This window comes from Dryobates pubescens, chromosome Z, assembly GCF_014839835.1.
Source record: "Dryobates pubescens isolate bDryPub1 chromosome Z, bDryPub1.pri, whole genome shotgun sequence".
Lineage (NCBI taxonomy): Eukaryota > Metazoa > Chordata > Aves > Piciformes > Picidae > Dryobates > Dryobates pubescens.
The window spans coordinates 69216279-69242312 of record NC_071657.1 but is presented as its reverse complement, the minus strand read 5'-3'; the positions used below and the strand labels follow the sequence as shown (position 1 = coordinate 69242312).

General features: G+C 39.8%; 1 protein-coding gene across 1 annotated transcript in view; it reads right to left on the bottom strand.

Annotated features, from left to right (window-relative positions):
• The window catches only part of RASGRF2 (Ras protein specific guanine nucleotide releasing factor 2), a 156465-nt gene that overhangs the window by 63151 nt on the left and 67280 nt on the right, over positions 1 to 26034 (bottom strand). Inside the window, exons 5-14 of the mRNA XM_054178630.1 lie at positions 25431 to 25684; positions 24186 to 24265; positions 23507 to 23700; positions 21798 to 21907; positions 19920 to 20038; positions 11024 to 11184; positions 9916 to 9982; positions 8582 to 8718; positions 4205 to 4287; positions 537 to 785 (exon numbers count right to left, since the gene is read on the bottom strand). Coding sequence (XP_054034605.1) covers positions 537 to 785; positions 4205 to 4287; positions 8582 to 8718; positions 9916 to 9982; positions 11024 to 11184; positions 19920 to 20038; positions 21798 to 21907; positions 23507 to 23700; positions 24186 to 24265; positions 25431 to 25684 — 1454 coding nt within the window. The remainder of the gene's footprint in view (positions 1 to 536; positions 786 to 4204; positions 4288 to 8581; positions 8719 to 9915; positions 9983 to 11023; positions 11185 to 19919; positions 20039 to 21797; positions 21908 to 23506; positions 23701 to 24185; positions 24266 to 25430; positions 25685 to 26034) is intronic.

Here is a 26034-nt window from a genome sequence, read left to right as displayed (position 1 = left end):
AGGGGATATAAAAAGAAAAATAATGATAAGCTCTGAATAATCCCATTGGACAGATAATAAACATAAAAGTTAGATCTGTAAACTAACTTTCTCCTTTATTGGCTTCTTCACTCTAGCAGTTACTAGCTCTGCCTTCTGCTGGCTTTGCTGACCTTGGCTGCACTGCTCTATTGTGGACGAGTATCTAACAAACAACTCTCTGCTCTTCTCTCTCCTCTACCATGTACAGGGGGATAGCAAGCAGGAAAGGGGGAAGCTGTTAGTAGCTCTCCTGGTTTGTTGAGGGGGGCTCTTGTGCTGTTTGTAAATTGCAAATACCTGTAAATATTGTATATTTCGTACATCTTAATTGCATTGCATTTTAGATTGCAGTTTTGCTTACAAATACAGCTTTCATTTGTTTCCAGCTGAGCCAGTCTGGCAATTTTATGTTGGGGGGTAATTTCAATTTAAATGAAAACAAAACCAAAGGGTAAATTACACCATGCTGATTTCATAAGAAACCTATGATAGAGGAGAACAACTCCAGAGCTCACCTGACAGGAATGGAAGTGAAGGGCCGTCGGTATATGTCTGAAAGTTTTTCCAGTACAACAGCTGCAGTAGTAAATATGCGGTAAGTATGCAGGAAAGTGTTGAGGAAATCGATACTTAGAAATCTCAAGTCAGTTAGCCGCTCCAAAAGGCGCTCAACGCTTGCGTAACGGATTTGGGGTACCTTGCAGGAATTCAGTGTTTTGCTGAAGCAGATATCAATGTCATCTCTGTGCAGACGAGCATCAGATCTACACAAAGCCAAGTTTAGAACGTTTCATTAAAGAGGAAGAATGATTATGGTACAGTAGAGCTATCACTTTATCTGCTCCTCTCACCAAAGTACCATAGATTCATAGAATTGTTTTGGTTGGAAAAGACCTCTAAGATCATCAACTCTGAATGTCCAACCTGACACCACGGCGACTAAACCATGTCCCAAAGTGCCATGCCTACACGTTTTTGGTTTGGGGTTTTTTTTAAATACCTCCAGCTATGATGACTCCACCACCTCCCTGGGCAACCTATTCCAATACCTGACCACTGTTTCTATATATAAATGCTTCATGATATCCAATCTAACCCTCCCTTGGTGCGTCCTTCTATTCTATCAACAAAAGAAAACTCCTAATCTGTGATGATATCTGCTTCCACTCAGTTCTGCTTTATGCCATAACCAAGGGAACAGAAACTTTATTTGTGACAAATAATTAATTTATATTTCAAAACATAAGAAATTATTAATAAGGCTTAAATTTCTGAAGTGGAACAGGAGACAGAATGGTCCCTTCTTACCTGTTTAGGCTGCTGTGGCCTGTAACCTGACACTGTAGCTCGCTATAGAACAATGGTGGAGATAATGCATTTTATTTCTGCCTTTTTCTCTTATCTAAAGTGAACTAATGGGCTCCTATCAAAAGAGAGGAAAAATAACCCCTTAGCTAAGCTCAGGACTCATCTGCAAGGAAATAAATGTTCCTGGGCTCCAAGAATTACTTTTGATTTTGAGCAAAGAAGAAAATAGCATGAACCATCTCAAATTTCAAAGCAGAAACAATGGAGAAGTTTTGTTTCAGTGAAAAATAAATTGGACTAATTTTTTTTGTTTAGATATTAAAAAAAAACTAAACCCAAATAAATAATAGAATAGAACAGAATAGAATAAACCAGGTTGGAAGACCATCGTGTCCAACCTATCATCCAACACCACCTAATCAACTAAACCATGCAACCAAGCATCCTGTCAAGCCTCGTCCTGAACACCCCCAGCGACGGCGACTCCACCACCTCCTTGGGCAGCCCATTCCAATGGGCAATCACTCTCTCTGTGTAAAACTTCCTCCTAACCGCCAGCCTAAACCTTCCCTGGCGCAGCCTGAGACTGTGTCCTCTTGTTCTGGTACTGGTTGCCTGGAAGAAGAGACCAACCTCTGCCTGACTACAACTTCCCTTCAGGTAGTTGTAGAGAGCAATAAGGTCACCCCTGAGCCTCCTCTTCTCCAGGCTAAGCAACCCCAGCTCCCTCAGTCTCTCCTCATGGGGCTTGTGTTCCAAGCCCCTCACCAACTTTGTTGCCCTTAATTTACATAACCCTACTCAAAATGTGATGTGGTTTTGGGTTTTTTTTGTTTTGTTTTGTTTTATTTTCTTTTTTTCATATTAGTGTTTGCTTTATTTTATCCAATTGAAGGCTGATACTGTGAAAAAACAGGATGGATCCTAAGTAAAGCATCTTTTAAAACCGACTGCTGTTTTTGCTAAAAGCTGTTGGATTTTTCTAAGAAAACAACATATTCTGCACACTTCTGCACTCCATTTCACAAGGGAAACAATAACAAAACCTTTCTTTCTTAAGTAGGGTTCTCATAAAAGTGGCACATGTTTTTGTTTCATCCAAAGACACCTGATTCTTAAATGTGTATGGAAAATCAGATAAGAAAATCTCAGAAAGAACACCAAATATTTGTCTATCATGAAGATATGGGGTTTGGAATTAAGACATTTTTCTCTTGACATTGGGATTAAGATCTTACTGTACTCTGCATTTTGAAAACAGATTCATGTATTTTTAACATTCAGCAGGCAACAATAGAGCGCTCCTGTAATAAAACTGCAGACAATAAAGTGCCTTCTTTACAGGGATCAAAGGTTTGAGCCCTAGCAGTGTATTCACAGATGTTATCTCTTCTTCATCTCTAAACATTTATAGTCAGAAGAAAGTCAACAACTACAAAAGAGGCAAGAGAAATCTTTACATACAAAGTACATCCAGGAGAAATGACCTAGTGACAGTTAAGAAAGGAAATACTTATATTTCTATCTCTACATGCTTCGTATTAACAATATCAGGAAAAACTTGTGTAAATACAGACCTGTAAAGGACACAAGAGCTGAAATTATATTAGAGATATGGAATCAGGTACTCAAAATCGATGTTTACAAATGCAAACAATTTATTATAATGATGACTGAAAGAAACCATGACTGGAGGAAGCAATATTATGAATAATCACAGAATCACAGAATCACCAAGCTTGGAAAAGACCTCAAAGATCATCAAGTCCAACCTGTCACCACAGACCTCATGACTAAACCATGGCACCAAGGGCCACATCCAATCTCCTCTTGAACACCTCCAGGGATGGTGACTCCACCACCCCCGTGGGCAGCACATTCCAACAGCTAACAACTCTCTCTGTGAAGAACTTTCTCCTCACCTCCAGCTTAAACTTCCCCTGGTGCAGCTTGAGACTGTGTCCTCTTGTTCTAGTGCTGGCTGCCTGGGAGAAGAGACCAACCCCTTCCTGGCTACAACCACCTTTCAGGTAGTTGTTGAGATCAGTGAGGTCTCCCCTGAGCCTCCTCTTCTCCAGGCTAAGCAATCTCAGCTCCCTCAGCCTCTCCTCATAAGGCTTGTGCTCGAGGCCTCTCACCATCCTTGTTGCCCTTCTCTGGACACGTTCAAGAGTCTTGATGTACTTCTTAAAGTGAGGGGCCCAGAACTAGACACAGGACCCAAGGCCTAACCAGTGCAGAGTACAGGGGCACAATGACTTTTCTGCTCCTGCTGGCCACACTATTCTTGATGCATGCCAGGATGCCATTGGCCTTCTTAGCCACCTGGGCACACTGCTGGCTCACATTCAGCTGGCTGTCAACCAGCATCCCCAGGATGCTTTCTGTTTGGCTGCTCTCCAGCCACTCTGACCCCAGCCTGTTGTTACTTTTATATGATCAGTTAAAATTATGAGAGATTTTTTCCCCCCTGAGAATTAAGAAAAACAAGGAGAATATACATTTTTGTTTAATACAACAAAATATCCATGCAGTTAACTTATATTTTGAAGACTTAAAAAAAAAAAAAAGAGAATGGATTTTTTTCATCTGAGCCATAACTGAAAGCAACTACACAAACAACACAAAAATTTAAACTGTGATCCCGTACAGTGCAATACTACGATTGAAGAGTATATACCATTTGAGGCACCCCTCAAAGTTTGAAGAAAAGGATTTGAAAAGATACATTTTGGGGTGTAGGATACATCACTTCTGACAAAAATGGGTAAAAAAATATTCTTTTTTCCAAATTCACATTTTCTTCTCTTAAAACTCTTATTAAATAAACCCCAACAAGCTCCTTTGTTCACTATGAAGAAGTTGTTGCACTTACTTGATCATATGTGGCACTGTGACTTTAGAGTTTTCCTCAAACACTATGGTCATTAAGCCATTGCACCTTATATTATCAATGCACTGTGAAAACAAACATTGAAAGCTGTTAAAATTGATACACAGGGTAAGAAGACTCATTTTCACACTTTCCATATCTCTGTAAGCTTATAGCTTAAACTTTTGCAGGGTGTGGGCTGATTGGTACAAGGTGTTTTCAAAGACTGAAAGCTGTGATGCAAGAATTAGAGCAGACACATTTTCTATTCTTCGCCTTTAATCTGCACATCTGCAAGTCCATACACCTTTACCAGCACACTTAAGGTATTCAGCTCAGTATCTTTGAGTTAGAAGTGAAATTTCTTTTGAATCTGAACAAAATTAAATATCTCTAGTATTTCCTGAATGAATGTGAAGCTTGAAAAATCAATAGTGCATGGAAGTTAAAACACTTTATACACATACACAAACACCTTAACCTTTACACTCTGCAAATGGACTGAAAGGAAAAATTCTCTCGATTTAGAAGTTCTTGTTCACAATAGAGACAGAGGAGTTTAGTAAAGCTTCAATTGAATAAAGGGAGTGTCCACAGGACAGTTCCTGGTGGGGTCTCCCAAATTGCTGGGAGACATACGTCCCCAGGACTGAAAACCAATTTCAAGAAACAACACTTGTGAAAATAGCTTCAAGCAGTGCTGTTATTGTGAAACATAGCTATAAAGACACTGTCCTAGGAGCTCCTTACAAAGTATGAATGCTTTGGGCTAGGTATTGGAAGCTGAAGACACTTCTGGGACATGGTCATAACACATACTGTTTAGAAAGTACAGTCTGTCCTCCTGCAGAAGTCTACAAAACTAGGGCTACGGTTCTTGAAGCCTCAAAGCAGCTCAGTGCATGCAGTGAATAGGGGCAGATCAAAGGCATTTCCACACCATTATCCGCTGGTTTGCACTTTTATGTAGCTAATATATCAGGGTAACTGAAGCCTTGCTCATGGAAGTCATGTAGACAGTCTGCCAGTTTGCTACCTACAGGGCTCATGGTTTTGTTATACTTTCTAGTTTTCCTAATCAAATATCACACACACATAAATCTATATATACAAACCTCCATATAAAACCACTATTTCTTTACACCAAGAAAAGGGAGTTTTCAAAACTGCCATTTACCTTCACTTCAAGAATTACAGGAAATCTGATGGCTTTTTAATATCTCACAGCAAAATAATGTTTTATGTCAGACTGGTCAAACAAGATAATCAGAGGCCTTTTCAGGTTTAAAACATATCTACCTAGCTATGGATTTAAAATAGCTATACATGGTTTTAAATTCAGGTACTTAAGATTATTTGAAAAGTGCATTTGTAACAATTCACATTACAATTTTATCAAATCCTTACCTAAAAGCACTGGGAAAGACACATCGAATAAAAATACATAATTTCCCCTGTGTAAATTTTAAATGTTGGAAAGAAACCCTTAGCATCAATCATAAAACTGCCTGAGGTAACTCAGCACTGTTATCCACAGTCTGCATAGCCCTAACATTTATCACCTCCCTGACAGATACTATAACTCTAGCTAAGGAATGAGCATAGTTGTAGCAGCAAGCTCCAACTGGAAGAGGGGAGGCTTATTCAGCATCAAGAAAATCCATGGGGTTTTTATATGGTTTGCATGAAAGGAATATAAATTCAAGAAGCCTCACTAGACAAGTAAGACTTGCATGTCTTATGTATATATAATTTTAATAGGATGCAGAATTTTGGACAGTAAGACTAATGACATGAGTCAACTGTGATGACATACACACTCCTTTTAACTTGCATGCATAGGAGACTATTTAGTTACAAAAAGAAGACTTTATTTACAAGAAAGAAGAAGAAAGCCCTTATTTACAAGAAGAATACTCTTTATATGCCCTTATGTTCTCCTTGAGGGTTGTGGCCAGCATTGAAAAGAAAATTGCTTCTGAGCAGGAAATCCAGTAATTTTTTATGGCAATGTTTCTGCTGGCAATGGCTCTCAGTCAGAAACATAACTTTGTTTTCAAGAGATGAGTGGTCTCAATTGTTTGAAGTTCTCATGCATCTTCCAAATTTTCACTCCAAGTTTTCTTTCTCCAGCAGAAGACAGGCAGCATGCTTCCTGCACTGTTTTTCCCTTTCATTCTCCACAGATCATAGAATCATAGAATCAAAAAGGTTGGAAAAGACCTCAAAGCTCATCAAGTCCAACCTGTCACCACAGACCTCATGCCTACTAGACCATGGCACCAGGTGCCACATCCAATCACCTCTTGAACACCTCCAGGGATGGTGAGTCCACCACCTCCCTGGACAACCTATTCCAGTGCCTAACAACTCTCTCTGTGAAGAACCCTCTCCTCACCTCGAGTCTAAACTTCCCCTGGTGCAGCTCGAGACTGTGTCTCTCAGATGGAGTACAAGCATCAAGTCACTTGGCTTGATGTTACTGTTATTTGTTAACCAGGGTACCAATATATGCCCTAAACTGTGCAGGGTGTACAGTGCCTTGTGCTATTCCTTGCTACTTTAAGTTTATTTTTATTTTTTTTCTTTTAAGCTGCTGCTCATCCCTTTAGTGGTCTCTTCCCTTCCTTTGTAGGGCTGGAGAACCTCTTTCAGCATCACAATGCTAATACATCTCCATTTTCTCCAGTTTCAATTATAGCTTTCTGCTAATTGTTGTCACCTTCTTCAGAACACCCCTGTCTTTAAAAGCTGGGAGATCTCCCCTTCCTCAAAGAGGAATAAAGAAAGAAAGCCCCCTTCTAACTGCTTCCCTGGCAGCTGGGTCAACACTTTGCTCTCCTTGCCGTATGCAGCTAGTCACTTTTTTTCATCTCTGCCTTGCTGAAACACTTTCAAGCTTTGTAGGCACACAGGTCTTAAGTCAGCTCTTTCCCAACACCAAAGTATCATTGTTTAGAGCTGGAGTGGTTTAGAGGAGAACACCTGAGCTTTGGAGTCAGACCCACATTTAAATGTGTCATTATTAAAATTAAGAAAGGACTTAGGACTTTTTCCTGCATGTCCCATGTTCCAGGACAGTTCTTAAACAGTCTTGTTTTCCCCAGCAAATAACTCAAATACTTTTACTTTCAACTGACCATCATAATAATTCATTGAAAATCCACTTTAAAAAAACCCATTCCAACCAGGTATGTCTGCAAGATCTGTATTCACTGAGTTGCTGGTTATATTTGAGATTTTAATCTCCCTATTTGTGTTCCTTTAAAAATGTTCATCCAAAAGAAAGTAACTTAGAATTTAAGGAATTTCTACATGTTATGGTGATCTGAAAATGTTGCCAGCAATGGTAGCATCTTTAGAAATCCACCAAATTCCACTCTGGTATTTGTCTAATCAACTCTTTCTCTTGAAATGAATAGAAGTTATGACTTAAATCGAGAACTATGTGAGATCTATGTACTCATGGTTGCATGTGTGAACAAGACAGCAATAGCCTTAGAATCATAGAATCAATAAGGTTGGAAAAGACCTCAGAAATCATCAAGTCCAACCTATTGCCTAACACCTCATGACTAACTAAACCATGGCTCCAAGTGACATGTCCAATCCTTTTTTGAACACCTCCAGGGACAGGGACTCCACCACCTCCCTGGGCAGCACATTCCAGTGGCCAGTCACCCTGGGATGAACTTTCTCCTCACCTCCAGCCTTCATTCAGATATGTTTAGCTGAAAGTTCAGGTTTTTTATAGTGCATTCAACTTCTTTCTCCAAACAGATTATGACGAAAGTTTGTCCAACATGCTTTTAGCCAAAAAGCACTAAGAAATAGTTGTGCCTGACATGAAAGTATTTTAAAACACCAGTGTCCTTCATTCACAATAAAGACATTTCCTGCACACTGTCAGGACATTTAGTGATTATTTATAAGGGTTTGCTAGTATTCTTTTTGGTGGAAAAGAGAGCTTATCTTATTTTCTCCGTTCATGCATTATGATTATTCATGTGATATGGTGTAAATTTCATTCTCAGGACTCTCAAGTGTTTTCGATCCGTGTGAAAGTTATCAACTCTTAGATCAGAAGAGGTTTCTGAATGTGCTCTTCTTAGACAAAAAAATGACTACCAGTAGTATTATGTTCTTCAGCTGACCATTTTGTATTTGCATTTTTATCTTATCCCTCTCATTCAGAAATTATTTTCACTGATGTATGTAAAGACAGCATTTTGAAGAAAACAAGTTACACTAATGGTTTTTCATGTGTATCACAGCAAATCAGCTCTCAAGAAATCAACATCCCTCTCTGGGATTAGTTTTCTGAAACAAAGCACAGACTAAGATCTCAGTACAAACAAGATGAAGAATGCATTAAGCTACCTGACTTATATCACTTGTCCATGCAGCTTTCTCTTGTCGTGATGGGGCTAAAAGAACAACAGTAAAAGGAGGAGCATCCGCAGGTTCAACTACAAGCTTGAAATCAAGGTGTCCAAATACTTGTCCAGAACCTTTTGCTTTACAGCCAGAGGGAGGAGGGAAAAGTCAAAATGTGAGAATTCCAACTATAAAATAAAACAAGTAATGGTTTCATCTGAAGTGAAATTTACTTCAAAACATGTGTCTGAAAAAGCACAATCCAACTGAAGATTCAAAAGTAATATTGTTTCACCAACCAACAACCAACCAAAACAAACAAAAAATGCAAACATGCAACAGTGGGAGTTATTTTTAAAAAATACCCAATAAGGCTGAAGTATTTCTAACATCTCTGTGCTGATATACTCTCAGCATACTAGAGCTATCACTGAAATCAATGAAACTACTTTCATGATTCAAGTGCCAAACCTACCTAAAATTGCAGGATGGAAGCCAAAATGAGTAACAATAAAATCGTCTTGGGATTAGGGTTTGTTATTTCATTTGAACAAGCTTGCAGTCAAGATTTGCAGGGAATCCAAGACAAAAACTTTCCACTAATTCTGCCAACTCGCTCAACCCCCTTCTATTTAAGAAGCCCAATTAGCTGCTTCTTCTTTTAAGGCTTTTTTTTTTTTTTTTTTTTAAATCCTCTGGGTGAAGCCCTGTACAGAAGTCAGCAAACAATTTGCTATGTTCTTTCAGCCAGTCCACTTGAAAATCCTATGTGGGGTGTCAACAGCAACAACAAACATAAAATGAGCTCTTACCCAAGCCAGCATGCCTATTATTGAAGCACCTATTCTACTGAATCAGTCTAACAGTTTGTTGTCATTTGCCAATGTTTTCTTTCTTTGTATTTGTATCACATGACAAGGATGTTCTAGCAACATCAGAGTAACTGAGCTGATATTCAGTATACATAGAATACATACATAGAATAAACCAGGTTGGAAGAGACCTTCAAGATCACCGCGTCCAACCCATCAACCAATCCAACACCACCCAAACAACTAACCCACGGCACCAAGCACCCCATGAAGTCTTCTCCTGAAAACCTCCAGTGATGGCGACTCCACCACCTCCCCAGGCAGCCCATTCCAATGGGCAATCACTCCTTCGGTATAGAACTTTTTCCTAACATCTAGCCTGAACCTCCCCTGTCGCAGTGTATTGCTATGGTTTCATGGAAGGTGAAGACATATCAATCTGATTTTACAAAAAAAATAAACAAAGGGTTCCAATTTTAAAGAACTAGAAATTGTAATTACTTCAAACAGCTGAAATTAACTTACAATCATCATCACTCGTGTCGGTCTCCTCGATCAGTGTGCACTCTATTAAAGACAGAACACCTCCTGTCTATGAGAACAAAGCACATTTTTTTTTAACAAATTTTGGCATATAACAACAAATCTCCATTTGTCATTACAGTTCTCTTTAGAATTTGATATACATCACTTTAACATTTTAATTACTCACCTCCTAGGAAGACACATCAGTTTCACGATGCACATTTTTCCTCAAGAACTAAACAGAGCTAGATTAAATGCAACATTTTTTCCTAACCAAACAAATCAATGATACACTCAGATGTGCAACATTTGTTGCGTTTTTGCTGCAGTATAATTTATCTCATGTACAGACTTGTTCACAAGTTTCAAGCAAAGTAATTAGAATTTCACATTCTCCTGAATTTAAATGAAATGGATACAACTGTTTTTTAAAAGTTCAGTTACACTTTTACTTTACAAAGTACAAAGTTGAAGTACTTCACAAAGTACTTCAACTGTTCAAAGGGCACACAGGGAGAAAGCATGTGAACAGTCTTATAAAGTCTCAGAAATGTATTTGTCAAGTTAAAATTCTATTCAGCTTAATCCACTCTGTAAACTACCATCTCTTTATGCACAAGCCAGCTCTCTGAAAGCTTGGTTTTCAACAAACATAGCTGGTGTTCTTAAAAGAGCCTTAGGCTTAAGAGTATGTGCTGTTCAGGAAAACAAGACAGACTTGTACAATTAATTTTATTCGAGTTCTGGAAAATAGTCTTTGCTAATTCCACAGAACTGTGGATGATTTATGCACTGAAAAAAAAAAAAAAGTATTTAAATGCAGTGTTAGCTTATACAAATAGACATGCTGATGTCTTGTTTCTAAGCCTCAGGTTATTAGAATTAAAACAAATAAAAAAACCACCACAACAAAAAAGTAGTTAGCAAAGACTTTGGCAGAATTCTACTATTTGCAATGAGAAGCAGTTAATTGCTCTGCATCATCCCACTTCTGTTTATGACAACACATGCAAATCTCAGGTTAATGTGAAAAAAATAACAAAATAGAGAAATTTCACAGAAGCTGTGTTTACATTTTGTAAATAGAATGATGATGCAAAGCTTATACCTTGAGAAGATGCAATTTTCCTCCTGAGCTTCGTGTACAAATTAAAAAATGTTTTGTAAATAAGAAGCACTGCCTTTCTCCTTCCTTCTTCAAAGATAATGATCCCAGGCGTACTTTACTAAGCTTTCCTCTCTCAACTGAAGGGACTTGAATAAGGGAACCTGAAAATAGAAATGCAAAATTTACCATACAAGAGTAACATATAGTAGATAGCGTTTGAAGTGTTAATGCATATATTATCATAGAATCAATAAGGTTGGAAAAGACCTCAAAGATCATCAAGTCCAACCTGTCACCCAACACCTCATGACTACTAAACCATGGCACCAAGTGCCGCATCCAATCCCCTCTTGAACACCTCCAGGGATGGGGACTGCACCACCTCCCTGGGCAGCACATTCCAACAGCTAACAACTCTCTCTGTGAAGAACTTTCTCTTCACCTCGAGCATAAACTTCCCCTGGTGCAGCTTGAGACTGTGTCCTCTTGTTCTGGTGGTGGGTGCCTGGGAAAAGAGACCAACACCTTCCTGGCTACAACCACCTTTCAGGTAGTTGTAGACAGCAATGAGGTTTCCCCTGAATCTCCTCTTCTCCAGGCTAAACAATCCAGCTCCCTCAGCCTCTCCTTATAGAGCTTGTGCTCAAGGCCTCTCCCCATCCTCATTACCCTTCTCTGGACAAGTTCAAGAGTCTCAATGTCATTCTTAAATTGAGAAGCCCAGAAGTGGACACAGGACTGAAGGTGTGGCCTAACCAGTGCTGAGTAAGGGGCACAGTGACTTCCCTGTTCCTGCTGGCCACACTATTCCTGATGCAGGTCAGGACGCCATTGGCCTTCTTGGCCACCTGGGCACACTGCTGGCTCATGTTCAGCCAGCTCTCAACCAGTACCCCCAGGTCCCTTTCTGTCTGGCAGCTCTCCAGCCACTCTGAACCCAGCCTGTAGCTCTGCATGGGGCTGTTGTGGCCAAAGTGCAGCACCCGGCACTTGGATTTGTTGCATGCCATCCTGTTGGACTCTGCCCATCTGTCCAGCCTTGTCAAGGTCACTCTGCAGAGCCCTTCTACCTTTTAACAGATCAACACCTGCTCCCAACATAAACAAACAGAGACATCTCTCCCCCATAATGCCATGGCTTGCCTGGACTAATGAGAGCCATGCATGCCCACCATAATGAAAAGTAAAACAGCCACTCCTGATGACTGACTCAACCCCCTCATCCAGATCACCAGTAAAGACATTGAACAGGATGGGGCCCAGCACTGATCCCTGCGGGACATCACTAGTGCCTGGCTGCCAGCTGGATGTGGCACCATTCACCACCACTCTCTGGGCACGGTCCTCCAGCCAGTTCCTAACCCAGCACAGAGTGCTGCTGTCCAAGCCACGGGCTGTCAGCTTGGCCAGGAAATTAATTAACACAACTCTTCATTCTCCTAAGTATCAATTTGCATCGGCATCTGTTTTAAGCACAAGTCAATCATATTTTTTGCATAATTGGGGGTTTTTTAATGATAAATAGACTAAAGCAAGTACAATAGACTAATAGTTATGTACATGACAGAATTAGACCGTGGGCAGTTTCTTATGCAATTTAATCACACAACTGGCACATTGATCAAAAATGAAGCTGAAAAGCAGACTGCACTTTTGACAGCTGCCAGACATGCAGAAGATACATTACAAGCTGAAGAAACAGAGCATGAAAAGAACAGGTTTGAAGGAAAAGAGTTTGTGTATCTATGTATGCCTATGTTCAAGAGAGATGGAAATCAAGCACATTTCTTCTTCTTATCTTGTACTGCATAATTTTCAGCACTCTACAGCTCATCTGAAATGTGTTAGCAGTAAAACACTTCTGAACTAAATTGAACCTGGTTACATAAGTCTGAATTTGTCCTCTGTAGAACTCCAAACTGGGGACAGCTTTGCTTCTGTGCTATTTCATATACCAAAACCAGTCTCTGACCAACCATGTGTATCACTTCCAAATTTGGATCTGGAGTTAAATTTGGTGGTGAAGTGCAATTCCTCTCTACAACGAAGGGGAACATTTTATGACACAACTTACTGTTACCAGACAGGGCAGCCAAGAGACCTCCTAGTCTTATTCCTACACATCTATCCTTACTATCATGCTACACTGCCTCTCATCTCATTCCAACATCAGCTAGCTAATACAGCTACACCAGCTCAAAATTAATGCTACAAAGAAGCAGCTGACTGAGCTCCCTGATGTGCCTCACTGTAAGGTGAAAAAAAGCACCAGTGATGATTGATGCAAAGGAAGGTACAGAAACAGCACAAGCAAGAGTGTATGGATATTGGCCTTCTTCAGAGTCATCAAGATATTGGACCAGCATTGATACATCAAAGCACAAACTAACAGCAGCAACTTTACACAGTGCAGGCCTGAAAGAGTCACCTATGAAATATTAGGTTAATTCTTACTCCACACTGTCAAAAAAATTATCTTGGTCAAATTTCACAAACACTGTCTTAAAGTAACAAATATGGGAGTTAAGGTAACTGAGAAAGCTTCTATCTACATTTTTCTACATTTAGCTCCCTCTACATATTCAATTAGTCTTAAGTTATTAATTTATTTCAAACTTACACTGTCTGGCAGAACAAAATATACACTAAATCTGCAACAGAAGTGTTTTCTTGACAGCCAATTCACATTTAAACTACTGTGCTGGGTTACACCTGGGAGGAGCTCTGAAATAGCTCAGCCCCTAGGAGTATAAAAGAAATTTGATCCAGGTGAACAGAGAGGGACTTGGTTTCCCCCTCCCAGAAGGAGGGGTCCCCTGGGTCAAAGGCAGTCTATTCCACTCCCCCTTTCTGTTCAGCAAGCCTATATAAAGAGGACATTGGTGTCATTACTCTTCTTCTGCCTTGCCTGCTCAAAGTACATCAGCTGCTGCTGGTTTTCTGATTCTTCCATGTGGTCAGGCCTGGCCTTCTCTCCAAGCTGCTCTTGTGCGTTCCAAAGGAGTGAATCCACTTACATCCAAGGAAATACAAGGCCATCCAGGCTTGGTTTTGTCCATATTTTCCTATTTATCCTTATCCCTCACAATACTGCCATATATAAGTATAGATATAGTTAAAAATTTTACTTCTCCTACTTCCAAACCAAGTCCAGATTATTTTATTTTTTTGTGGATTCATCTCCATTCCTTTTCCTTACCCCTTTTTTTTCCTCTCACTTTCCTCATCAGGGAAAAGGAAGGCGGGGGGTGGGGGAGAGGGGAGAAGGGGCAGGGGAGGAATTCTCAGCCAGCATCTGATCTCAACCTCCGGTTAAGGCTCAAGCCACCACAACTACATGTGTACAACGTGAATTGTGTCACTGCAACAAAAGAGTGAAATTATTCTCTAGAAATTTGCAGAAGTCTGGGACACTTTTTAGGTTCACTTAAAGACTGACCAAAACCCCATAAATACTTCTTGGTTGTTGCACATTTTATCCAGACAAAACACCCTACAGGAAGGAGATCTTTCTGTGACGGTACAATAATTTTTCCATGATACTCTGACCGTGCCCTAGGTCCTGTTGCAGGGCCAAAGAGTGTGTATAAAACTATTCCTAAGCAACTTCCCATCACAGAATTCTCAGTATCATTTTTCTCCTGAAATTCCCTCTACATATTTAGAGTAGCAATATTCAACCTCTATGTTTTGCTTCTGCTTTACTTCTCAGAATAATATTATCTATAAACATGACACACTTACAGATATTACTTTACAGGTAGCTTCTATTTTATTTTAATTTTCATTACAGTGCTTTCAGGTATGCCAGATTCTGTTCTGCTAAAACAGGCTGAAGATTAAATGGTGTTCTTGTGTAGAGCTCTAATGTTACCATTTAATAAGGTAAATCAAAACAAATCAGGGTTTTTAAAGGCAGGAGAGAGAGACTGTATTATCTCTCTTTGATACTCCATATTTACAGTGAAACCCAAATCTCCTATACATGTGGCACAGCTGATATCAAGCAAGGACATCATGCATCCTCATCAAGCTTTTGTTATTAATATAACTGGATATTTGCCTACCATGCATTCTACTAGAGAATTCCTCTGAAGGAAAAAATGGTCACACTGGCCAATGTACAGCTGCAATTAGCAAGTGAGGTTAATATTAGAATATTCATTAATAGTATAACAAAGCAAGCATGTATGTAACTATTTATTTACTAATTCAGTTTGGCTTTCTCCATTCTGGAGGTCTTACAACTTTAGTTGTGGTAATGCTGTTACAGGTTGCTCATTCAGAGAGACCATGGTAGCTCCATCCTTGGAAACTAATAAAACCTGACAGGCCATGGTGCAGAGCAACCTGCTCAAAGTGACACTGTTTGAGCAAGTGAGACTGGACTGGGAAAATTCAGTAAGTCCCTGTTCTGTTCCATGATTTTGTGATTGTAATATATTTATCAAGAGACAATTCATAGCAGCTGATGGGATGAACATGAGGCAGAATGTTTAGAGGTATCTAAAGGGTCTGAACGTGCCCATTTATCTGGGGGTCAGCCAGTGCTGCATTGCTGATTGAGACTCTCTATGCTTCCTTTAGACTCTTGAAGAAAATGTTCCTTAATTGTCTGCCATGACTTGCAGCATGCCTGACAATGAAGACTGTATCTAACTAAGAGAGAAAAGGAGACCCCCAAGAAACATGAAAGGGAAATCACAATCTACATTGTGAAGTATTGCTGCAGTCCCCATGGTCTCAACAGACTCAACATCTTCATAGAAAAGTAAACTATATAACATATGGCAAAGTTGTAGTTAACATTCAGAGCAAAAGCTTGCACAAAGGTAAAGCCACCTCTCTCATTTTGTGAGCTGGAAAGAGATTTTCTGTACCTGTCTACACTGATCAGCACAAAGAATAGGCATGCAAATGAAATTGGAGGAGACAGACGTCACTGCCAAATTTGCCCTGCTATCAGAAGTGAAAGGGAAATGGCTTCAGTATGACCTCATTAACTATGTTCATACTTCTGCAAAATCTCATGCAGTGGATGTTCCCAAGGATAAACCATGATACAGCCTTTTGTAACATACAGTCTTCTCCACTGTCCTTTGACTGTATAAATCTGAATTTAATTTACTTAAACTCTGTGTTTTTACCTGACTCTAACACTCTAAAAATAATCTTCTTCAGACCAACTGCCACAGAAAAAGTAATAAATATTTACTGATATTTACAAAGATTCTTTAACCCAGCCAAAACTCCATGCCACTGTATCAGTATCTGTAGCTACTGAATACAAGCCCACTAACTTACATAGAATACATAGAATAAACCAGGTTGGAAGAGACCTTCAAGATCATCGTGTCCACCCCATCAACCAATCCAACACCACCTAAACATCTAACCCATGGCACCAAGCACCCCATCAAGTCTTCTCCTGAACACCTTCAATGACGATGACTCCACCACCTCCCTGGGCAGCCCATTCCATTGGGCAATCACTCTCTCTGTATAGAACTTCTTCCTCACATCCACCCTAAACCTCCCCTGGTGCAGCCTGAGACTGTGTCCTCTTGTTCTGGTGCTGGCTGCCTGGGAGAAGAGACCAACATTCGTCTGTCTACAACCTCCCTTCAGGTAGTTGTGGACAGCAATAAGGTCACCCCTGAGTCTCCTCTTCTCCAGGCTAAGCAACCCCAGCTCCCTCAGTCTCTCCTCATAGGGCTTGTGTTCCAAACCCTTCACCAACTACATTGCTCTTCTCTGGACTCGTTCCAGCAAGTCAACATCCTTCCTAAACTGAGGGGCTCAGAACTGAACACAGTACTCAAGGTGCGGCCTAACCAGTGCAGTGTACAGGGGCAGAATTATTATTTTCAAAGATCCAGAAGCAAATTATTGCACAAATGAGAGAAAACATAAGCTTCAGTTATGAAGTTTTCACATTTGCTGGATTAAAGTAAACCTCACCAAAAAAAACCCCAAACAAACCCAAACCAAAAAAACCCAAACAACCCCCACAACGACAACTCCAAACCTGTAACCTGTTTACAGTTCCTGCTAAAAAGTGACACCTTAAATAGAAAAATGATTTTATGACAATTTTGTGGCACAAATTCTCTCTCTACTGTAACTAGGTTTCAAGAGAAAAAGTTTCCAAACTCACCAAGAGACAGAAAATAATAGAATATGGGTCTTCCCCCCTTTTTTTGCTAGCTATTATGATGGAAAGTAGTGCTATATTCCAGGCAGGACAGGATGCCTTTTCATCATGACTTCTTGCAGAAGTGATTCGTATATTTATCTTGAGCTTCTACTAAAGAGCCAAAATGCATCTTTCAATAGGCAAAGTGATATGTTCAAATATCTACGCTCATACTATCAGAGTATCCAAAGCACCAAGAAAAGTAGGACAGCTCTTTTATTTCCTAGCAATCACTTTAATCCTGACAAAGGTTCAAGTTTCTCCTTATTCTTTTGCCCAAATGTTGGTATCAGCTTGGACTCTCACGTTAACTGTCCAGGCAGATCTAGTCTCTGTGGAGCTGTAGGTAATTTCTATCCCATTGAAAATCACAGTCCAGGTAGAACATACATTACCATCCCGTGGTTGCTCTACCATACATGAGCTGCTGGTTGTCATAGTTCCTGAAGAAAACAGCACAGAGGTGGGGTTCAACTATATCCCAAAATTAGTTGTCACCAGTTGTCATCATTTTATGACTTACCCTCCACAGACAGAATCACAGAATATTAGGGACAGGAAGAAACCTTGAAAGATCATCTAGTCCAACCTCCCCTGCCAGAGCAGGATCACCTATACCAAATCACTGAGGAACTCATCCAGGCAGGTCTTGAATATCTCTACAGAAGGATACTTCACAGCACCCCTGGTCAGCCTGTTCCAGTGTTCCCTCACCCTCAAAGTGAAAATTTTTTCCTCATGTTTCCATGGAATTTCCTATGCCTCAACTTCTACCCACTTCCCCTTGTCCATTGTCCCCTTGTGCCTTTGTCCCCTTGTGCCATTGGGCATCACTGAGAAGAGCCTGGCTCCATCCTCTTGTCACTCAGCCTTTATATATTTATAAACATTAATGTGGGTCATCCCTTAGTCTCCTACACTCTAAAATAAAGAGCCCCAGCTCCCTCAGACTCTCTTTGCAAGGAAGATGTTCCACTCCCTTAATCATTTTTGTGGATCCGCACTGGACTCTTTCAAGCAGTTCCCTGTCCATGAACTGAGAGGCCCAGAACTGGACAAGATACAGCCCCACCAAGGTAGTGTAGAGGGGGATGAGAACCTCTATTGATCTTCTAACCACATCCCTTCTAATACACCCCAGAATGGCATTGGCCTTCCTGGCCACAAGAACACATTGCTGGCTCATGGTCAACCTTCCATCCACTACAACCCCCAGGTCCTTTTCCTAGTCACTGCTCTCCGACAGGTGAGCCCCTAGCCTATACTGATCCATGGGGTTGGTCTTTCCCACATGCAAGACTCTACAGTTGCCCTTGTGGAATTCCATTACATTTCTCCCTGCCCAGCTCCCCAGCCTGTCTATGTCTTGCTGGATGGCAGCACAACCCTCCAGTGTGTCAGCCACTACTCCCAGTTTTGTATCATCAGCAAAGTTGATGATAGTCCACTCTGTGCCCTCATCCAGGTCATTGATGAATATATTGAAAAGTACTGGTTCCCTGAGGGACTCTACTAGATACAGGCCTCCAACTAGGCTCTGTCCCATTGACCACAACTCTGACTTCTTTCTTTCAACCGGTTCTCAATCCACCTCACTACCTGATCATCCAGACCTCACTTCCTTAGTTTAGCTGTGGGAGACAGTGTCAAATGCTTTGCTGAAATCAAGATAAACCACATTCACTGCTCTACCATCACCTATCCACCTGGTTATGTACTCATAAAAGGCTATGAGGTTGGTCAGACATGACTTCCTCCTGGTAAAACTGTGTTGACTGCTCCTAATGACCCTCTTCTCTTTGATGTGCCTAAGGGCAGCAGTGAGGATAAGTTGCCCTGTTACCTTTCATGGGATGGAGGTGAGGCTGACTGGTCTATAGTTACCTGGGTCCTCCTTACTCTTTTTGAAGACTGGAGTGATGTTTGCCAGTTCCCAGGCACCTCTCCTGCCCACCATGACTTACCAATGACCTCCACCACCTCCCTCAGCATCTGCAGGTGCATGCCAATCAGTCATAGTATAGTCATAGTATCACTAAGGTTGGAAGAGACCTCAAAGATCATCGAGTCCAACCTGTCACTACTGCCCACTGCAGGCTTGAACTCACAACCTTCCCATTAAGGGTCTTATGTGCTACCAACTGAGCCACAGGACCCATAGATTTATGATTGTCCAGATTACTTAACTGTTCCCTATCTCAGTCATCATCAACCCAGTTCTCATTAACCAAGGAAAACTCCTCCTTTGTTTTCCTCTGGGGCCTCAGGGTTCTGGGGCTCCTGGTGACAATCTGCAGCAGTATAGATGGAGACAAAGAAGGCATTTAGTAACTGTGCCTTCTTTGTATCCTCTGTCACCAAAGCACCCACCTCATTCAGCAATGGGCCTGTATTGCTTGTAGTGTTAGTTTTTCCTGCAGTGTATTTGAAGACCTTTCTGTTGTCCTTGACCTTGTTTGCAAGTTTTAATTCCAAGGAGGCCTTAGCTTTCCTAGTTGCCACCCTACATCCTCTGACAACAGTCTTACACTCCTCCCAGGTGGCCAGCCCCTTCTTCCCCCATCTGTAGACCAGGAGTATTCTTAAGTCATTCACTGTGCCCAGTACAGTAACTGGCCCAATGATGGCAGCATGAACCCTGCTGATTTTAATGCAAATTTTTGATGATTGTATAGATAGGTTTTAAAAAGAGTGTCTTACCTTGGCGTATGAAAGTTTGGCTGGTATCAAGCAATATATCACAGCCTTCTACTATTGTTCTCTCTATGGCCAGATTCTTCCTGATGTTTTCAGTGTCACTCACTTCATCATGCATCACCCTGTTAGACACAACACAAAAACTGGTTTACATTCCCTGACATGTATCTTGTACCTGTTGTGCCTATTTTCACTTGCACTTACACAGTGTAGACACAGAAGGCAGTTGATGTCCTTTGCCACCTGATGCAGAACAGATGTACGTGTGTAGTACATGATCACTCTGCATCAAGCTTCTTGCCTTTTTTTTCTTGTCTTTCAAATCAGGGGGAACAATTTTTCCAGACTTGGGTTTAGACCACCTCTAAATGCATCTGACAGACATTACCAAGCTAAAAGCCCTTCACAGCTGATGGAATAGTACTTTTTGACCCTTAATAGACTAGACTGCCACAAAACTGGGAATGATTCCTAGAATTTAGTATTGATTACACATTGCAGAATCCTTGCCTTTGACTTTAGGTTTCCCCTCTGTTCTGCTTCTGTTTACATTTAAATGTACTATTTGCTCTGCCTCTTGCTTCCTGCAACAGCCACAGCCTGGATGGCCCACTGCTTACTTTCTTCCACTTATTTTCACAGGCATTCTGCCCTTGCATAGAGAAATACTGGGCTTTTTTCAAGGCTGAACCCAGCCCAGACTTTATAGTGTTGTGATGTATAGCCTTTTCCTTAACTGGGACCCAATTGAACTATCTGAAACCTCCTCCTACCTCAGAACTACACTAAAGAAATAAAAATTAGTCACAAAGTTTTATATTTGTGGTCTGTACTGCCTGCCCTATGAGCAGAGGAAGGTCAGTGAGTCTCAGCCTCCAATTCTGAACATTCAGTGATGGATTTGTTGGATCAGCAATGAACTCTGACCTACAAGACAAAGCCAAGTCAAAGCTGATTGATCTACCTGTGCACATAACCCTGGCCAGAGAAAATCTCTACTTTGCTCAAGTGGAAGGTAGATGTTACTTCTTTCTATTTCAGATGACCTCATAACACAGCAGAACTTGCTGAAAAATTCAACACTCAAACACAGACATTTCTGTAAAAGACATTGCCTGCCCAGGTTTTTAAGAAGTTAGAGCCTGAAGAGGTGGTAGAAGAAAACCTGACTCAGAAGGTTGTTTGTGTTAAAGATACAGCAGGACCAAAAAAAAAAAAAAAAAAAAAAAAAAGAGAGAGAAAAATACCAGTAAGCTCTAAATGAACTGGTAGTTTGCACAGGGTAGCTACTTTGTGTTAACAGCAAAAGCATGCAACTATGAAAGCTATACAGCAACCCCCCTTTTAGAACTAAATATTCTTGCATGAATACTCCAGGTCTACATACCCAAGTTCATGCATCATTTACTTTGTTCACAGCAGAAAATGCTGTTTCCCAGAAATAACAACCAAATTATTTATGGGGCAGACAGAGGTTGTCACAAAGTATCAGGAATGCCCTTTTTGTTTAAACAGCATTATATATATATATATATATATATAAAGAATTAAAAATTGCTTTGCTCATAACCCAGGGGTAGGTGGTTCCTATAGCAACTCCTATCCTTCCTCTACTCAAAATGCAAGGAGATACTTGTAGATTTATGTCAGCCAAATCAAAAAATCCCATGAGAGACAAAAGGTTGAGGTATTTTGGTGTGTTTGTTTTGGCTTTGTTTGTTTGTTTGTTTGTTTTCATTATCTTTGTTTTCTTTTGGGTTTGATCCTTCTCTTTGGAGGATTTAAAAAGGAAGACCAAACCAAACCAAACCAAAGAAAAATGGATTTTCCATTGCAGAACTTTGCTTCAAGATTTTGAAACATAAAGTAGAAGCAGCTTACCGTGAAAGTTCTTCTAGTTTAGATTTAGCAAATTCCAGGCTTTTCCGCTCTACATGTTCATGTGGTGTGTGAGCCAGAAGTTCATGAAGTGTTATAATATATCTAGGAATCTTAAAACAAGTTAAGTGTTAAAGTCAGTGAATCCTTAATGAAGTAATTCCGATATGTCTTTTTGTGAACGATTAGCCATTACCGTAGTCTGAAGAGCTTTGCAAACTTAGTCTTTAAATTAATAACCCAACCTAAATTAATAACCCAAACTAAATGATTATACACACACTCTAAATATAATTACTGTCAAAAATACTGTGCTTTTGGGCAATAGAGGCTGCATAGGCATAGGTATATTTTCATGTTTGAGGATGCACAAGATCGATTTATGCATTTTATGGAATAGGTCTGATCAGAGGCAGCCACAAATATGACATAAATTTGTTTCATGCTGCTATCCAAGTGCCAACAGAGAAAATTCCCCAAACTCCCCGGGAGATCCATACATACCTCCCCTCAATTTTAACAGGACATATTATCTAAATTTCTTGTGATTTAGAAAATACCAGCTGAATTGTTTTGTTTTAGATAAAATTCACACAGCACTAATAGACATTGAAGAATACATAGCATTTAGCTATTAAACACCACAGGGTAGCATTTATTATTGCTTAGAGCAGTTTCAGTGCTTTTAAGCATAACTGAGTGACACTACAATATAATTTGTCTTTACAGAATAAAGTTCTTTAGGAAACAGAGACAAAAACTTCATATTATACTGATGTGAAAGTCATCAGCAATGAAATCCTCCATCACATACAAATAGGACCATGCCTCTCCCTTCTGTGATCACATGAGCTCATTTCAGCTCACCAAAAAGATCTCTAGACTTTACAACATACAAGCTCAAAGCTCAAAAATGTACTGTTAGGGGTGCTAATGGCCCTTTAGGCTAGTATGGGTACCTCCCACAAACTCACACATCACTGATGCACCTTTTTCTTTTGAATTCTGCTTGGTTTGCCAGTAACTAAACAAACTATTACATCAATGAGGAAAATCTTAGCTTTAATGTACAAATCACAAAATCATCAAATGAGTGTTTCACAGACCTCTTTAAAACAGTCCTAAATAATTAATCCAGGCAGATCAAGACAAAATACAGAAAGATAATAAAGGCCAGGTCAATGGAGAGTGAAGCAGGAGGCAAGTTTCAAAATGTATTGCTAGTGAAATGCTTGTGGAAACTCCAGCTTGCTATAACAAGTATAGTATCCCTCTCTGGACTGCATCAGAATAGAATAGAATAGAATGGAATGGAACGGAATGGAACAGAATGGAATGGAATGGAATGGAATAGACCAAGTTGGAAGAGAACTTCAAGATCATCGCGTCCAACCTATTAACCAATCCAATCCACCTGAACAACTAAACCATGGCACTGCAGCAGGCAGAAGCTGCGTAACTGTTTTTCAACTTTTTTGCCTTTGGTTCTAGTCCTCATCCCACATTGCCCTTCGCTATGTGTAAGATTGTGAATAGAGATGAATCAGGATAGGTGCAAACAAGATGTCTACAGGCAGAGTTTCAATATCATAAAACAAACAAAAACTTTTAGTTAAGCAAGAAGAATCTTCAAGCAATTTTACTGTCAGTAACACAAAATGAATCAACCAAATATTAAAAGCAATCAGTCACAAAAGATGTAGAGAGACTACCTGAAACATGGGGTAAGTAAGGAAAGTTTCCAGCATTCGCCCCTCACATGCTGGGTTGGCTTCGTATTGCTTCAACAGTTTGTCAAAATCTCTGTTTTGTTTACAGTTTGCCAGTACTTGCAGACTATACTGATGATTCCGAACAAATTCTTGATATATGTTCAGCATTGGCAGCAGAATGTCAAATAAGTCAGCTAGAAAAAGTCAAGAAATGCTATTTTTTCCAGCTACTCGTCTCTCAAAATATACTTTTTAAAGAAACTACTATGTTCTATGGAAGGGAATTACTATAACTGTTTCCAGTTTATTGGGATGTTAGAAATATTAAACTGTGTTCTTTTCAGTTGCAAAAACTTGGTTGTTCCAATTAGTTAACAATCAGACAGTACCATCAAATGTTCAGGGGCCTGTGTCTAATCAATGCTTAGGACACAGGCATTCTCATATACAGACTGCAAGACAGTCATCATTACTCACTCTACCAGATACCATGTGCTAGTTCTGAAAACAGGTTCCATTTAAAAAGGTGTTTTTTATCACAGAATCACCAAGGTTGGAGGAGATCATCAAAGATCATCAAGTCCAACCTGTCACCACATCTATAAAACTGAAAGATCTCACTGAAATCTCAAAAGCAGATATGAAAACCATACCCCTAGAGAAAACTGTAGTAACTTACCCAGGATTAAAGTAGGCCAATTAGCTATTCTTGCTTTTAAGCCTTGATGAAATATCTCATGAAGAAACATGATTGTTTCACTGAAAAACAAGATTTTGGACAAAGAAAAAGACAAGTCAGGTTTTATTATCTAATCAACAACTCACAAAGAAACATTTCTTCCTGGTTTTTAGCATATTTTACACTTCACGAGAAAAAACAGAAGATGGTTACTGTTATGGAAGCAAATGCTTCCTTTTATTGCATCATTTTAATTTTTTTATGTAGTATCTCTACTAAACATACAGTACTTGGTGTAGAAAGCATATTCTGTTCAATTCTTTTAAACAAAATTATCTATTAAATAGCATGTTCCAGTTTCATGAACAAGTTTTCCATGAAAACCTTTGACAATGCATTCAGAAATTTAAGAGGATCCATAAGATGTAGAAAACCTTAGGCCAGTAGTAGTCATCTATATTCTTGCATTCTACTATTTAAGATTCGAAGTTTACACCTCTTCTATAACATGAAACTTAATATTGTACATTAGCTCAGGAGATCAAAAGAAATAGGGAACATTTCAGTTGTGATGAATGAGCTAAGAAAGAAAAACCTCTCTCATTATGAAAGGAACCTGTTCTATTTCTTAGAAGTCAGGGGCAGACTTGGATGCAGTCCCAAACCTGTATAAAGTTTTAGATGGCTGCTGGATTATGTATATATCTCATTATGATAGTAGTTGGATGCTTAATGTAAAGAACAATTTGGTCTGGGGTTTTGTGTGGGTGTTGGTTTTGGGGGGTATCTTTCTTTGGTTGGTTGGTTTTTTTGGTAGGATGTGAAAAGACAAGTGAGAGGGGAGGAGGCGCCTTAGGGAAAACAAAAGAAAACAGAAGATTTGACGTACTCATCCTCAGGGTCTTATCTGGATCATATGAGGCCACTAAATACAATTTTGCTCTCTTAAGAGAAAATGAAACAGGAAAGGTGACAGAAAATTATGAGAATTGCCCAAAGAGACACGATTTGGTTTTCCCTTCTGTTAGCAGAAGAAGAAATAGAATGCAAGGAGGCAAAGAGGTGTAGCTGGTTTCAAACAGCATTAGTGACAGCACCTTGTCCTTTATCTCTGGAAGCATGGCCTACCTCAGTGACATAACATCAGAACAAAATAAAAAGTGGCAGACCTTACTACTGTAAAGTGAAGCAGAAAGGAAGAAGCATACAGTGAAAACCCTAAAAAGCAAACAAAAACCCCCATACCTGTTGAGGAAAATGCTACTAACATCATCATGACTGATAGGTGGCTTCTTTGAACTTGCAGCCATCCTTAAGGGCCGCAGAAAGCAGTTCACGAGAACATAAAGTTGATGCACATATTCAGATTCAGCCTCCACCATATTAAAAACTATCTGATTCCTTTTTCTCATACTTTCTGCATGGGGAGAACAGATATAATCTTGGACAATAGTCTTCCATTTTCTTCTACATAACCAGCCCCGCATAAAGCTCTGAACCTAAAAATGGACCAAGCAGAAAAGAAGAATAAGAAAAAAAAAAATTACATGACTTATCATAAGCATTTAATTGTAAAAGTAGCCTCTAAATGAAATATACCTGATTGTTGTTTACTTTTTGTTTAAAAAAAAAATCTGTTTCCCTTGTTGATCAATAATTGTTCCAAAATTATGGTTTTTTCTAAATTTTTGTTTGTTGATGAAATTTCTACATTCATTTGATTGGATCTGTTGCCAGAAAACAGGTTGAAAAAGTACCCCATACGTATTAAGGTGCCTTTTACTTTGATCTCAAATATAATTTGTAAATATTCTGTTCTATTCTGTTCTACTCTTTCTGTCAGCACCCC